Source organism: Salmo salar, chromosome 24 (assembly GCF_965601325.2).
Source record: "Salmo salar chromosome 24, fSalSal1, whole genome shotgun sequence".
NCBI lineage: Eukaryota > Metazoa > Chordata > Actinopteri > Salmoniformes > Salmonidae > Salmo > Salmo salar.
Window position 1 is genome coordinate 22,462,242 of NC_138314.1, and position 13,288 is coordinate 22,475,529.

General features: G+C 39.6%; 1 protein-coding gene across 4 annotated transcripts; it reads right to left on the bottom strand.

Moving 5' to 3' along the window:
• Positions 1 to 1,650: 1,650 nt before the first annotated feature.
• On the bottom strand, positions 1,651 to 10,765 carry LOC106585573 (neuropeptide Y receptor type 1-like). Of its 4 annotated transcripts, none has more exons than XM_014171946.3 (3): positions 10,265 to 10,765; positions 8,604 to 8,712; positions 1,651 to 6,949 (listed from the first exon to the last, which is right to left on the bottom strand). In XM_014171946.3, the coding sequence occupies exon 3, from the start codon at positions 6,765 to 6,767 to the stop codon at positions 5,655 to 5,657; it is 1,113 nt and encodes a 370-aa protein (XP_014027421.1). In that variant the 5' UTR covers positions 6,768 to 6,949; positions 8,604 to 8,712; positions 10,265 to 10,765; the 3' UTR covers positions 1,651 to 5,654. The 4 variants fall into 4 exon arrangements, with proteins under 4 accessions (XP_014027421.1, XP_014027422.1, XP_014027423.1 ...); XM_014171947.3 differs by lacking the exon at positions 10,265 to 10,765 and adding an exon at positions 9,583 to 10,241; XM_014171948.3 differs by lacking the exon at positions 8,604 to 8,712.
• Positions 10,766 to 13,288: the final 2,523 nt, after the last annotated feature.

Here is a 13,288-nt window from a genome sequence, read left to right on the forward strand (position 1 = left end):
ATAAGCCTACTTTGAGAATTTAGAGGAGAGTATTTAGAACTGTAAGAAACATTCGCTAAAACAGGCTATATTAAGAGTCCAAATGGCATTGATTATGCTCTTTTAGTCTGACTGACAGATTCAATTTACTTTACATAAGTTATTATTTCTACTCTCCACATTTTGCATGGACCAATGCACTCGACCTGCTTTTCCTTTCAGCCACTTCATGTAAAAAGTAATGAGATGGATCTAATTTTCTCTGGGATTATACAGCCAGCCACCAGAGTACAGTAAGAGAGAGTATCTGTATCCTTTGATGGGCACCGTATCACTAATGAGATGTCTGCTAAACCAATCTCAAGACTTTCACACAGACAGAAATGTCCTTGTCTGAAACTTCTTTCTTCACGTTATGGTGTTTTAACACCATCTACAGTGGGAGAATGTAACCTCGTCTCGATGACACTACCAACAGTGTGTAAATTAACCTTGGCCTAGAGATAATTGTTTTTCCCCAGAACGCTTTGTAACAATTTGACTTACCAACCACAATTTGACTTACCACCCACCGTTAGAGGTGGCATGCCCCTAATGATTTATGAAAGGGCACCGGTGCCCAGATCTAACAACTTTTAATTAATCACTAGTAAAACATGCTATCTTGTAAATGGTTTATCCTACAAATTGATAACATTACAGGAGGATGATCTTCTGTCCTCTGATACCTTTGTCAAGTCTTCAAGCTCAACAGAGAGATATGTGGGAGAACAGTAGAGGTATGAAGATCACTGTCATCACTGGAGCCAGTTGATCTTAAAAGTGCAGCAGCTTGGACTGGCTTCTCTGTCATAGAGGGTCCAATGAGAGAGGAGATAGACAGTGCTCTTCCGCAACAAGGCAACCCACTGGAAGCCCTGTGGAAGCAATAACTAGGCAACCACAGCAGCATTTCAAGGTCTAGCTCTCAGTCCTACTCTCATGATTAAAGAGAGGGAAAGGTCAGATGGAGAGGCCACAGATTAAATATAAAGGCAAACATTGACAATGCACTTTACCAATAAGATTAGATAACATTACGACAAAAGTTGTTGTAATTCACCTGTTTATTTTATTTACTCGCTTTGTGCATTATTTCTCATTATGGTGACTGAGACCTTTCTTTACCATGTAGATGGAAACATCAGTATACAAAAGTGTTTGTGTTGAAAGCACTGGTGGTACCCAGCGTCGTTACCAGCAGACCTTCTAGAGGAGTTGGAAACATCACCAATAGACAGCAGCACCACGTAAATTAATCAGCAGGGTTGCAGGGCTTTTACATTTTTTTAGGAACTCTTGGGGGGGAAAAAAATGTAAATTCATGCATGGTTTACTCTGCATGGGAAACTGAGAAAATATAATAAAGATGAGAAAATAAAGCGTTGTATAGACAGAGAGTGGTGAGGTGCTCTGGCACAATGGTTGGCAATCAGGTTGTGATTTCTGTAATTTCATGTTCTAGTTTTATCCTGATCAGTTACAGGGGGGTAGGGATCCATCCAAGATACGTAAATGAAGGCCAAGACCCGCACAGTCAAATGCCACCCCTGTGGGGAAATGAGACTCATCAAGTGGCAGCTGCTTTCAACTGTCATTACCCCTAATACACAGCACAAAGAGACAAGACAATTTTAACTAAAATATGAGGTTTATTAAGATATTGTGTTTACAAAGACACAGATGAGTCGTTCTGCTATAGCATAATCTTGAGATGAGTGTGATAATCTCTGAAAAATATTTCTGTGGCAAAGGTTAGCCTACAAATGTCCTTGTGTTCCATTAGTCATAACAGATCTATTGGCCACACTTTCCCCAAGCAACGAAAGCTATCAGAGCAACCAGGGCATAAGGGCATCAGGAAATGCCGAATAAAAATATATGGCATTAAGACAATTCAAAAGCAACATGGAGGAACTGGTAAATATGGACTGAGCCAATATGTGAGTATGACCCCCAGGTGACTGTTTCAATGCAGTCACACGTTCTTGCATGTCTAATACCAGGGTTAGAATTCAAGAGGCAGAGCTGCTTTATATGACCTATTCAACTGCCAAGAACAAAAAAAGAATACACTTCAAATCCCTCTATTTTTCTTCCACAGAAGTGAGGTTACACACAGGCCAATGTGACTTTGTTCTGTGACCACAGGAGGTATTAGTGGGAATTCATTAACATTTGAACCAATGGCATTTGACTGGGTGATCCCTGCTGTTTCAGACTGAAGGATGGGTGGACTAGTGCAGACTTCCTACATCCCATTCCTCATGTGTTTACGAATATGTTGTGTACCTGCTCCAATCTGTAAAACGGACAGTGTGGTTTTGTTTCATCACTTTACTTGGTTTCAAAATACCCACATAACCCTATAATTTAACATACTATTCTTGACAGTCCACAGGAAACATCGTCATCTGAGCAAACTGTTTACAGGGCAAATGCAGATTCAGCTTATTTGGAAGTATCTATATTGGCCTCAACAGGATAAGTGATAAGAAAAGTAAACCCATGAATTGATACAGATTTCTGTTTCTGGGAGAAAATATGTGACTCTTGAAAAAGAATGTCAAACTCAACTCTGTAATCATATCTCACTGAAGAACACAGAATGTGATCGCTTTCTCATCTGTGAATAATGAATAACTTATTAATTAGCTTTTTTACAGCATATGTTGTCTCATAAGTATCGTATAGGTGAGGGATTAATAGTGAGAGGAGTAAGGGGGAGGAATAGAATGCTTGAGAATCTGACATTTTTATTCTTGACTGTATTTGTGTGTTTGGTGAGTGAGTGAGTGAGTGAGTGAGTGACACGGAGTGGAAACAGGATAGAAAAAGGTACCAAATAAGAATCGATAAACAAAATAGAAATGGATACAGTATATAGTTTTGTGACAGTTTTACTGCTTGGCTACAAATGGTCATTAACACCCTATATGTTTATTTTCATCTATTTGGAAGACACTTATCTATAGCACCCTGCAAAAAGTGAAAACAATAAGGTTGGGTGGATCTTTCAATTTCATTAGAGTCAACCTTAAATATAAATATTTTCACATACAGATCTCAACCATTTCCCATTGGTAGTGATATTGATTTACAGGTATGGGTCACACAGTCTTACTTCAACATTGTCTGCTCATGTTTAAGAACATAAACACTTTCCCTGTGGGGTGTGGATAGCATTTACTAGACTGCTGTAAAACCAGGGATGGAATTTAAGGTAGTAGAAAATGTTAGTGCACCACCAAATCAAATGTATTATTTTGTGAAAGATTCACACTCTAAATCATAATGAAATAGATTGGGAAAAGGAGAAAATGCTGACAGACATTGCTTTGATATATCTAAGGGCACCTACAGAAAAGAAGAAAAAAAAACATGAAATGCAATAAAATACAACTTTTTTATTTATCTTCTGTATAGCTACTGTAACATCTTTTGGCATTCTAACTTTTTTGTTGATAAAGATTAACCCTGCAGAAAGGAATACATAGAATGTACAAAACTTTCTGGCTTATAAAAGCTCATCACTAACTACCCAGTAAACAGAGAACGTTCTTCAGACATTGGATAAAAATTAAGCAGAGCCATACATTTAAATATATGTATCTGACAAAATTTGAATTATCCAAAGTTATGACCTCACATTATGAAAACGTCCTAGAAATGTTCTGAGAATTAGATATTTTTAGAAAGGCAGCCAGCTTACAAATGTTTAGAGAAAACATGGCATGATATTTGTAAATACTTACTGTATATGGCATACTGAACTTTATTTTACCCTGCAAAACAAAGAATAATAAGGAAATATTGCACACATTCATGAGTTACAGTTTGGTCATATTGGATAATCATTCTTGTAACTGCCCAAATGGAATGGCTGAAAATGTGTTTACAAGAGTAGATTAGAGGGTAAACAGATGGAAATGGTGAATGATTTATTCCCATTTATATTATAAACCAATTTTCCCACATTGCAATACAAGAGGCATATCAGGTACCATACATACCACGCAGGGCTAAACACACCAGATATATTACTGTACATACAAAGACTCAGTGGACCTCAGTGAGAGAGCAAGGATATACAGTAGGATATTATTCCATGTGCTGCTGTCATAGAGTACAGAGTGTATTCATTTACTGCCCCTTTTCTTTTGTTATATGGCCCTAGATGCATGGTTGCTGCATGACACATTTTATTATCAAAGTCAGCCACTAGCACAGTAATATATTTGGCAGTAAACATTGGTGGGTACAAAACATGTCTGTGACAGGTACTGTGCTTTAAATCACTAGTTTTCAATGTCAGTCCTTGTCAAAGTTTTGTTTCAATACAAATTCCAGAACTTTATTCTGTCATTGGTCTGTTTACAAACAAACCAGTTATGAGGATTTTATTGACATGGTGTGATCTTAGCCAAGTCATTTGCCAGTGTAAAGATCACATGATTCCTATCTATGAAGGAAATCATTAACACATGCTTTTGGAGAACTATCCCTTTAAACCCACATCAATATCATGAATGAACCATTGGAAGTGGTTGGCACTTGGCATCCCTTAACATGCATATTCCATGAGTCTCTGCATGAGGGAAGGAATTGCACAAAGGAGGGTTGAAAGTATAGCGAATTCTATAAAAACACAGTTATAGCAGTAGCTATCCATGATCTAGGATTAACAGGAGTAAAATGTGAGAAAAGGACAATCTGAAAATCTCACATTATTCAAACATGACTTTGTGAGTGGAACCCAAGAGGAGTCGAAGGTCAATTTAAAAGTCCTTCAATTATAGTCGATTTTAAAGACTTTTGTGCTGCCATGCAAGTTTGACTATCACGACAACACATTTGGCTACACTCTATAGCAGTGGTACTCAAACCTTTCAAGCAGGGACCCTCTTTTTGTCCAGAATTTCTGGCGACCCCACCCCAAATCTAATGACAGCATTAAAATCTGTACATTTCTAGTTTTTCATCAACAAATAACTTTAAATTAATTTCCATCTCTCTTATCAAAATTAAGAGAATCAATAAATACATTAACTCAATTCAATATTATTTTTCAAATTATCTTTCTCAACAACAAAAATATTGAAATATAATAATAATAAATTCCATTTAGCAGGCGCTTTTATTCAAAGCGACTTACATTCATGCGTGCATACATTTTGTCCTATAAATTCATTTTACAATTTGTTGCATTTTTATTTTTTAAATCCCACGACCCCACCCCTACTTTGAATGTTACTGCTCTGTAGAGACCCAAATAATACATTGAAATATCATGATGGTGTAAAGTACACCTTTTACTCCACAGTGCTTGCAGTGAAGAAGACCTTTGCACTGTCATAAAATTATCGACTTCCTCTAAGGTGTAAAAACACATACCTAATTGAGAACACTGTAAAATGCCTCTTGGGGCACAGTGTTCTCTTACTTTCACGTTTCTCTCCATTCCCACTGAAGAGGTCAACCATTGATTGCTAAGAAACAAAACATTGACGTGAATAATTTGAACAACCCCTGTCAACCCTTGCTCCAGCATAAAGCTCAGCAAGACAAACTTCAATGCATGGTCAAGACAATGACAAGTTCTATACTTTCTCTCTCCCTATCTGAATGGGTCGGGACTATACATTCATGCTGATCGATCCTTTGCTCAAGATCGACCCCTTAGTGACCTCTGTGCTGACAATAGAGAGAGGGAAGCTCTCATAACTCTCTGGTGCCCCCCAGCAGCGGCAGCGGTATAGGGTAGATTTGAGCTCTTTCTGGAAGTTACTGTTGAGAAAGCCATAGATGATGGGGTTGACACAAGTAGAGGCCATGGCTGTGAGGTGGCAGGCAGAGAAGATGATGTCATGCTGGCAGGATGGGATGGCCTGGTGATTCCAGTCAAACACGGTGTTGAAGATGTTGAGTGGGAGCCAGCAGAGGGCAAACACTGCCACAATTGAGGCCAACATGGCATTGATCCTCTTTGACCCCTTGGCCTTCTTCTGGCGGTTGTCCCTGGTTCGCTCCACCATGTATTTTCTCCGTCGGAGACGCAGGAAGATACGCAAGTAGCAGACCAGGATGAGGATGAGGGGAAGGCAGTACTGGAAGAGCAGCAGGGAGGTGGTGTAGGCCAGTCGTTTGTGCTCTGAGGGCCACCGCTCCATACAGATGAAGTGGTCAGTGAAGGGATTGAAGGGGAGGCTAATGTTCTGGAAAGGACTGTTGGTGAGAACGTTGAAGGAGAGGAAAGGCAGAGAGATGAAGCAGGCCATCATCCAGGTGATGGCTACAGCCAGGTAGGAGTGGCCCACCATAGGCTTCCATCCAGTGGGGTGGATGATGAGTTGGTGGCGCTCCATGGCTATGAGGACCAGGGAGAAGACAGAGACTGTGACAGAGATGCACTGGACAAAGGGTGTGACCTTACAGAGTGCCTCCCCCAAGATCCAGCGATCCATTAGGGTGTAGATGATGGTGACCGGCAGGCACACGATGCACATGAGGATGTCAGAAATTGACAGGTTGGCGATGAATATGTTGGTGACATTCCTCATCTCCTTCTGCCGTGTGATGACAAACACCAGGCAGATGTTACCAATAAGGCCCACCCCGATCAGTGCGCTGTAGGCAACTATCAGGAAGGTTGTGCCACTCATGGAGGTGGGGCACTCATCTGTGTCGCCCCATGGCATCTCTTTCCACCAGGCGTGATGACTACTATTGTTCACATGGGACACCTCCATGCTAGAAGTCAGAACTTATTTTGTAGACTGGGATCCAGAAGTATTAGTATGGTGTTTCCCTCCACTTCAATATGATATACTATCTAATGTGTCTTTATTGTATGTTTGAGTTTGCTGGTGTTTTCATCATACCAGTATTCTTATTAATGGCTGGAACATTGATTGCAGTCTTTGTTTGCCGTCTGAAAGAGAAAACAACACTTAGATTTCATCTTATTTCAATGAGCTGATTTCCCAAATGTGAATGCAGTTATTTAATAAACCCAGGATAAATAAAGGACTTGTCTTTGCAACCATGTTAACTGCTGCTCTGAAAATAGCTGGAAGCCGGAAAATACTCTACTTCAGGATCCACTTTAGGTAGTGTGTTTGAAGTAAAACAATCAATGTGTTTTTTGATGTAAAACAATCTTGAAATGTAATGTAATCTTTGCTTTCTATAACATTGGTTCAATGGGTTCCACTTTGGTGCACACACAATATACTCTGAAATAAATTGAAAAATAAGATAGTAAGTGACTAGATCTGCCTATACATTTTAAATTGGTCAAAACAAAACTTAGCCTTGGCTATCACCGCAGTATTCATTAATCTTTGTTTAGGATCTTGAGACGCTTGTGTAAGCACTGAAATTCGATTTATTAGAGTAGACTATTGCAAACCAGAGGAGAATGAATGATGAGAGAGCTTCAAGAGGCGGTGACTGAAAAACATGCAAATGTATCCGCCTGTCTACTTGAGTACTAGCATTCATAACTAACGATGTATTAACACCATATCATCAAGCAAACAGCATGGATGAACGCTGAAATGTGTTACCATAAAAAGGCCTCATGATATCATTTCGACTCCCCATAACAAAGACAACCCGTTCCAGCATATTTCCATGACAATAATGTCAATGACATGCCATAGAATGAAACATGAGAAGGTACTATATGTCAAGGACAGAATCCTGCTGGGCCGCCTCAACTGGGTAGCATACACAATGGATATATTTCTTCCTCTCTCACAATCCAAGAGCTAGATGTCTCCTGTGCGGAAAATTACTCCCCTTCTTTACTCTGTGTCTGACTATGACCTCAAGCGTACCACAAAGATTGACAGATGACTCCTCAAAACTATCACAAAGGGTACTGGTACAGTATCCATTGACATATGTATTTAACCCACTGCCACCTTCTGACTAATATGTGATGTGCAATACGACTGGACTCCAATTCCAAGGATGAAGAAAGACTTGAGGTGCAGGAAATAGGAAGGGGGGGGGGGGTGGAGGTCAAGAGAAGGAAGCAGCACTGATTACCAGGATGTTTGGCCCAAGGCTACAACATCGCTCCTGAGAGCATTTGGATAGGATTAAATTAATGTCTTGGAAACTAGCAATTCAGGATAAGATCAGCATTCCATTCCAAAGACAAGCCATGTTATTCAACTGCAACAATATCAATTTCACAGTCAAAGCAGAGCAAACTCTTGAGTTGAGATGAAATAACATTTGGTCATTATTATTATCACCATCATCACTGACACTATTGTTACAAGGTGTAATTTCCCATTCACCCACTGTGCATAAATGCACCTTTGAGATGATAAATTCAATATTTCTCATGTTTTTGCATCTACCTTTGATGGACCACAACAGATTTATATTCAGTGAGTAATGAAGTGATCTTTTCTTCTAAATGAAGTAGCCTCCAGGTTCTTAGGATGATTATTATCAAACTTGAATAAACCACTTCTGCCTGGGGCTTAACCAGGGTTCTTACTAATGATTATGTTGACAGTCACACTGCAGATTCTGTGATGATAAAGCCCTAACCAAAACATAATTACCAAATGGATGGTGGTTCATGTAGGATTCTTTATGTGTCTGAAATGTATGTGAAAAACCCCAAGGCTCATTACATCAATGGTGCAGATGGTCTAATGTAGAGCTTGTGATCTAGAGGGAACAGTTTATCAAATAAACAATTAAACAGACAATGCAATTGAATGGGCTAATAAAAGTTAGGCATACAGTACATCTGGGCACAAAATGTGCTACAAGAATCAATATGACTGGAATCAATTCAATGATGTGCTAGACTATTACATAACATGCAGTTAATGCCCCAGAATCAGATTTAAACCCATTAGGTCTATACTGTACAAAACAACTTAACTGTTTCACACATGTTTATCTACATCATTAACTACTTATTAGCCTACTTAGTCCTCTTTAGTATGTGAAACACAAGGCTTCCAAAACGTTAAGCAATTGCCAATATTCATGACAGTTAAGAGACAATAAACTGTATTATATGGACATATTGAGACACTTCCAGCAACAATGTATTGAATTTGCCACCACATGAAGCCATACATACAGTCCCTTAAATGTGTTTTGAAGCTTGAAATTGGCATTCTCAACTCTGTTATTATATCCTGGATATAGGTACCCAAAGAGATCTCATTGAACTAAAGCAAATATAGACAAGGGGTAATGAGGGGTGTCATGATGCAAATTAAGTCTATCTTAACAGGTATGCAGAGTGAGTTAGCCTAAATATACAGAGTTTATCCTCTCATTGAACATCAATAGTGAATATTGTTTTTGAAACATTAGTTAAAAAGCAGTAGTTCAGAAATTAATGATCTTTGTCACAATGTTTCCTAATGTAATATAGCCCAACAAATATAATAGGCTATATTCAAAATGGCATTATGGCAAAACAATTATTAAAATCCTGTCTGTATAGCCTTAGCATATAGTTTATTATTATACCTAATAATTAGACCGAATGTGAGAATAAAAGAAAAGACGGATTCTTACCCGCTTCGCTCAACGTTTTTCTACATATCACTGAGTTTTTCCTTGCCCCCCATTGACTATTCGAGAGCTAAGGTTCCGTCTCATCTACCAAATGCTGCGGACGCACGAGGAACGCTCTTCCCCTGCCTGAAACGATGAGCGACTCCCGCCGGTAGTTGGAGCCGCGGTGGTCTAATAGGCTATAGCCTATCCGGCGCTCATACAGGTCTTCCGTTCAAGCGAACAACCACACGGGTAAGGAGGCTAAAACAACATTTCCTCTCTAGTAGCCTACTCCGGACATTAAATTCATTATTAAGCCACAACTTATGGACATCAACAAGTTCCCGTTTTGAACATTGAAGCAACAAACAGTGACAGTATAATAAATCATCATACCAATACAAGTGGAATCTGAATAGGGGAAAAAAGAAATTGGCTATTGCCTAATTTAGCAACCAATTAAATGCAACAAAGGGCTTCAACATCATATAGCCTATAATAGCTTAGCGTAGCCTATCCCATGATAAATGCGCTTATTCCTTCAACTACACATCTGCTGCCCACAGCTGGAGAATACCATTTGAAACCCCAAATAAATATCCCTTACTTTGCCCACCCCTTCGTTTAAATGATTCATTATTACACAATTACAATGCTATGAAAATAAATGTATAATGCATTGCCTATATTCTACGTTTACCGTTATTTTCTCCCCCTTTTCCGAACTTCACACTAAAGGTCAGGTCTGCTGGAGGAATCAATATTTGGAACAAAATCTCCACAGAAGAGATCTTATCAAGCATGCACTTCCAACAGGAAGGTAGGAGGTGGCTTGTCGGCATCAAGCATAAAGCCTGTAGCATGCTTCCCTCTCGAAACAGTTCTCTCATATAACAACATGTTATGACGTTTTTGTTAGTTTTCTTCGTTTTCTTGAAGTCAGTCAAAGTTCTGCAGCCGAAGTCTATTGCTGCGTTCAAATGCTAGTCGGAACTAGTAAACTGACTTTTCTGATTTGCTAAATCGTTGAATGAGCCAGCTGATTAACTACAATCGAAAATGTCCCAGTTTCCTAGTTTCGACTAGCAAGTGAACTCGGCATATGCCACTTGGTCGATGATTGCTCAACAGAACTTCTCCTAGTAGAACTAGGAAACTCGGAAATGTACGACTTGCTAATAGGTTGTATTTATACACCTGCCGCGTTTTTATTGAACTAGAGAAGCCAGTTAAGAACAAATTCGTATTTACAATGACAGCCTACCCTGGCCAAATCCTAAACCGGACGACGCTGGGCCAATTGTGCGCCGCCCTACAATGTAGGACTCCCAATCACGGCCGGTTGTGATACAGTGCCATAGACCGCTGGGCCACTCCGGAGCCTAACCAATTAGCAAGTTGGGAATTTCTGAGTTTCCTAGTTCCGACTAGCACATGAACGCGGCATATAGACTGGATTCTTCAATGAAGTGTTTGACATCATTCAACAATAGATGACTAGTTTTCATGCACATTCTTTCACTTGAGAAATACTGCACCAGTTAGTTAGATGTAAAATTGTGCACATAAGCCTTCCAAAAGGTTTGGTTTGGCTGGCGCCTAGCTGATCTCTTTTAGGTGAACCGAACGAGACCGCAAAGCATACTCCTTTAAAAAACCTTCGCTTGAAAAACGAGAAATAGTTTGTCCATCTTGAGACACCGTAATAAACTGAAAATTAAATCAAGCTTTATTTATTTAGCACATTTCAAACACAATGTGCTTCACATAAAAACGAATAAAAACAATGAAAATAAAAACAAAAATATTTTGGGAGCAGACACTGAAAATATATGGTCTGGAGCTGTTTTTCCATGTGGCTATTATACAGTATATACACAACAAAATGAAAGCATCTAGCAGCACCCACCCATAGCACGCGCTCCAGCAGGTGTATCTCACTGGTCACCCCCAAAGCCAATTCTTCGATTGACCGCCTCTCCTTCCAGTTCTCTGCTGCCAATGACTGGAACGAACTGCAAAAATCACTAAAGCTGGAGACTCTTACCTCCCTCACTAGCTTTAAGCACCAGCTGTCAGAGCAGCTCACAGATCACTGCACATAGCTCATCTGTAAATAGCCCATCCAAGCTACCTCATCCCCATACTGCATTTATTTATTTATTTATCTTGCTCCTTTGCACCCCAGTGTCTCTACTTGCACTTTCATCTTCTGCACATTCTACTATTCCAGTATTTAATTACTATATTGTAATTACTTCGCCACCATGGCCTATTTATTGCCTTACCTCTCTTATCCTACCTCATTTGCACATGCTGTATATATACACTTTTTTATTCTGTATTATTGATTGTATATTTGTTTATTCCATGTGTATCTCTGTGTTGTTGTATGTGTTGAACTGCTTTGCTTTATCTTGGCCAGGTCGCAGTTGCAAATGAGAACTTGTTCTCAACTAGCCTACCTGGTTAAATAAAGGTGAAATATATTTTTTTTAATCAAGTAATTTGCCTGATGTCAATCAATATGGATGGGTAGAGATGTGTCATATGAACATTTTGGTCTCCTCTTCTCATTCAAAGCTAAGCAACAGCATGGATATATGGTGAATAAGTTAAAGGCTAGGGAAAAAAAGTGTAGGCCATCACACTCAACTGGTGAAAGTAGTCACATCCCATGCAGGCAGGAATTCTGACCTCTCTGTTCCCATAGCATAGCTTACTATTGCCATCCCCCCAAAACGACCAGTTTCCCTGTGTTTTCCCAAAGGTCAATTAAACAGATTGGCATTCCTCCTCAATGCAAAAAATGTTGGAGGCTAGGTTAGAATTTGAGAATCACAGCTACCATGCCCACCGGTGTCAAACTGTGTGTCTCACATCCTTCCTAATTGAAACAGCATCCCAAGACATGATGACAGATCCTACAGGCTTTCACAAAGAAAACTATTTAATTGAGATTTTGCACTTGGTGAGCCAGAAGATGACAGGTTCTTACTGTCCCCACACACTTCCTCTAGAGAGGGATGTGAAGAGAAGGAAGACCTGAATGAGTCAGATTGTCTGGTTTTTGTCTGGTTTTCAAGCACAGTCAGTCGCAGACAGAACATCTAACATTAACACACAGCATGGTGTTCGTATGGAGCGTGGACGCAGGTTTGATCTCCCTGAACAATCAGGTAATACACACATCACTCACATTTAGGTTCCTGTTTTAGAACTGCTGTTTTCACAGGTACAAAGTAAAAAATCTGCACATTATTTTAAATATTTAGTGTACAAGAAATTCAAAACAAGATACCAAAATTATATAGTGGCCAAACCAGAGTTCTCAGGATAAACAGATTATTTTCTTTGACCATTTGGAAGAGAGTGAGTATGCATGCTCCTTTGCTGAGAGAAAGCAGAGGCACTTGGGGACTATTTTGTCCCAATGAACAAGCATTCAATACTCTCCAGTAATGAACTGCAGTGGTATAGAGGACTACAGCTCTTCTCCCCCGCACAATCTTCACACCAGTAACTCAAATGACCATCTCTACATCCACACTATTTGTAACTGGCCTTGCTGTGAGGAAAGACAGACATGAAGGAACATTATTTCAGGATGAATCAAATATGGCTCAGTTGGTAGAGCATGGTGTTTGCAACGCCAGCATGATGTGTGCAATGCCAGGGTTGTGGGTTTGATTCCCACAGGGGGCCAGTCCAAATTTTATTTTTT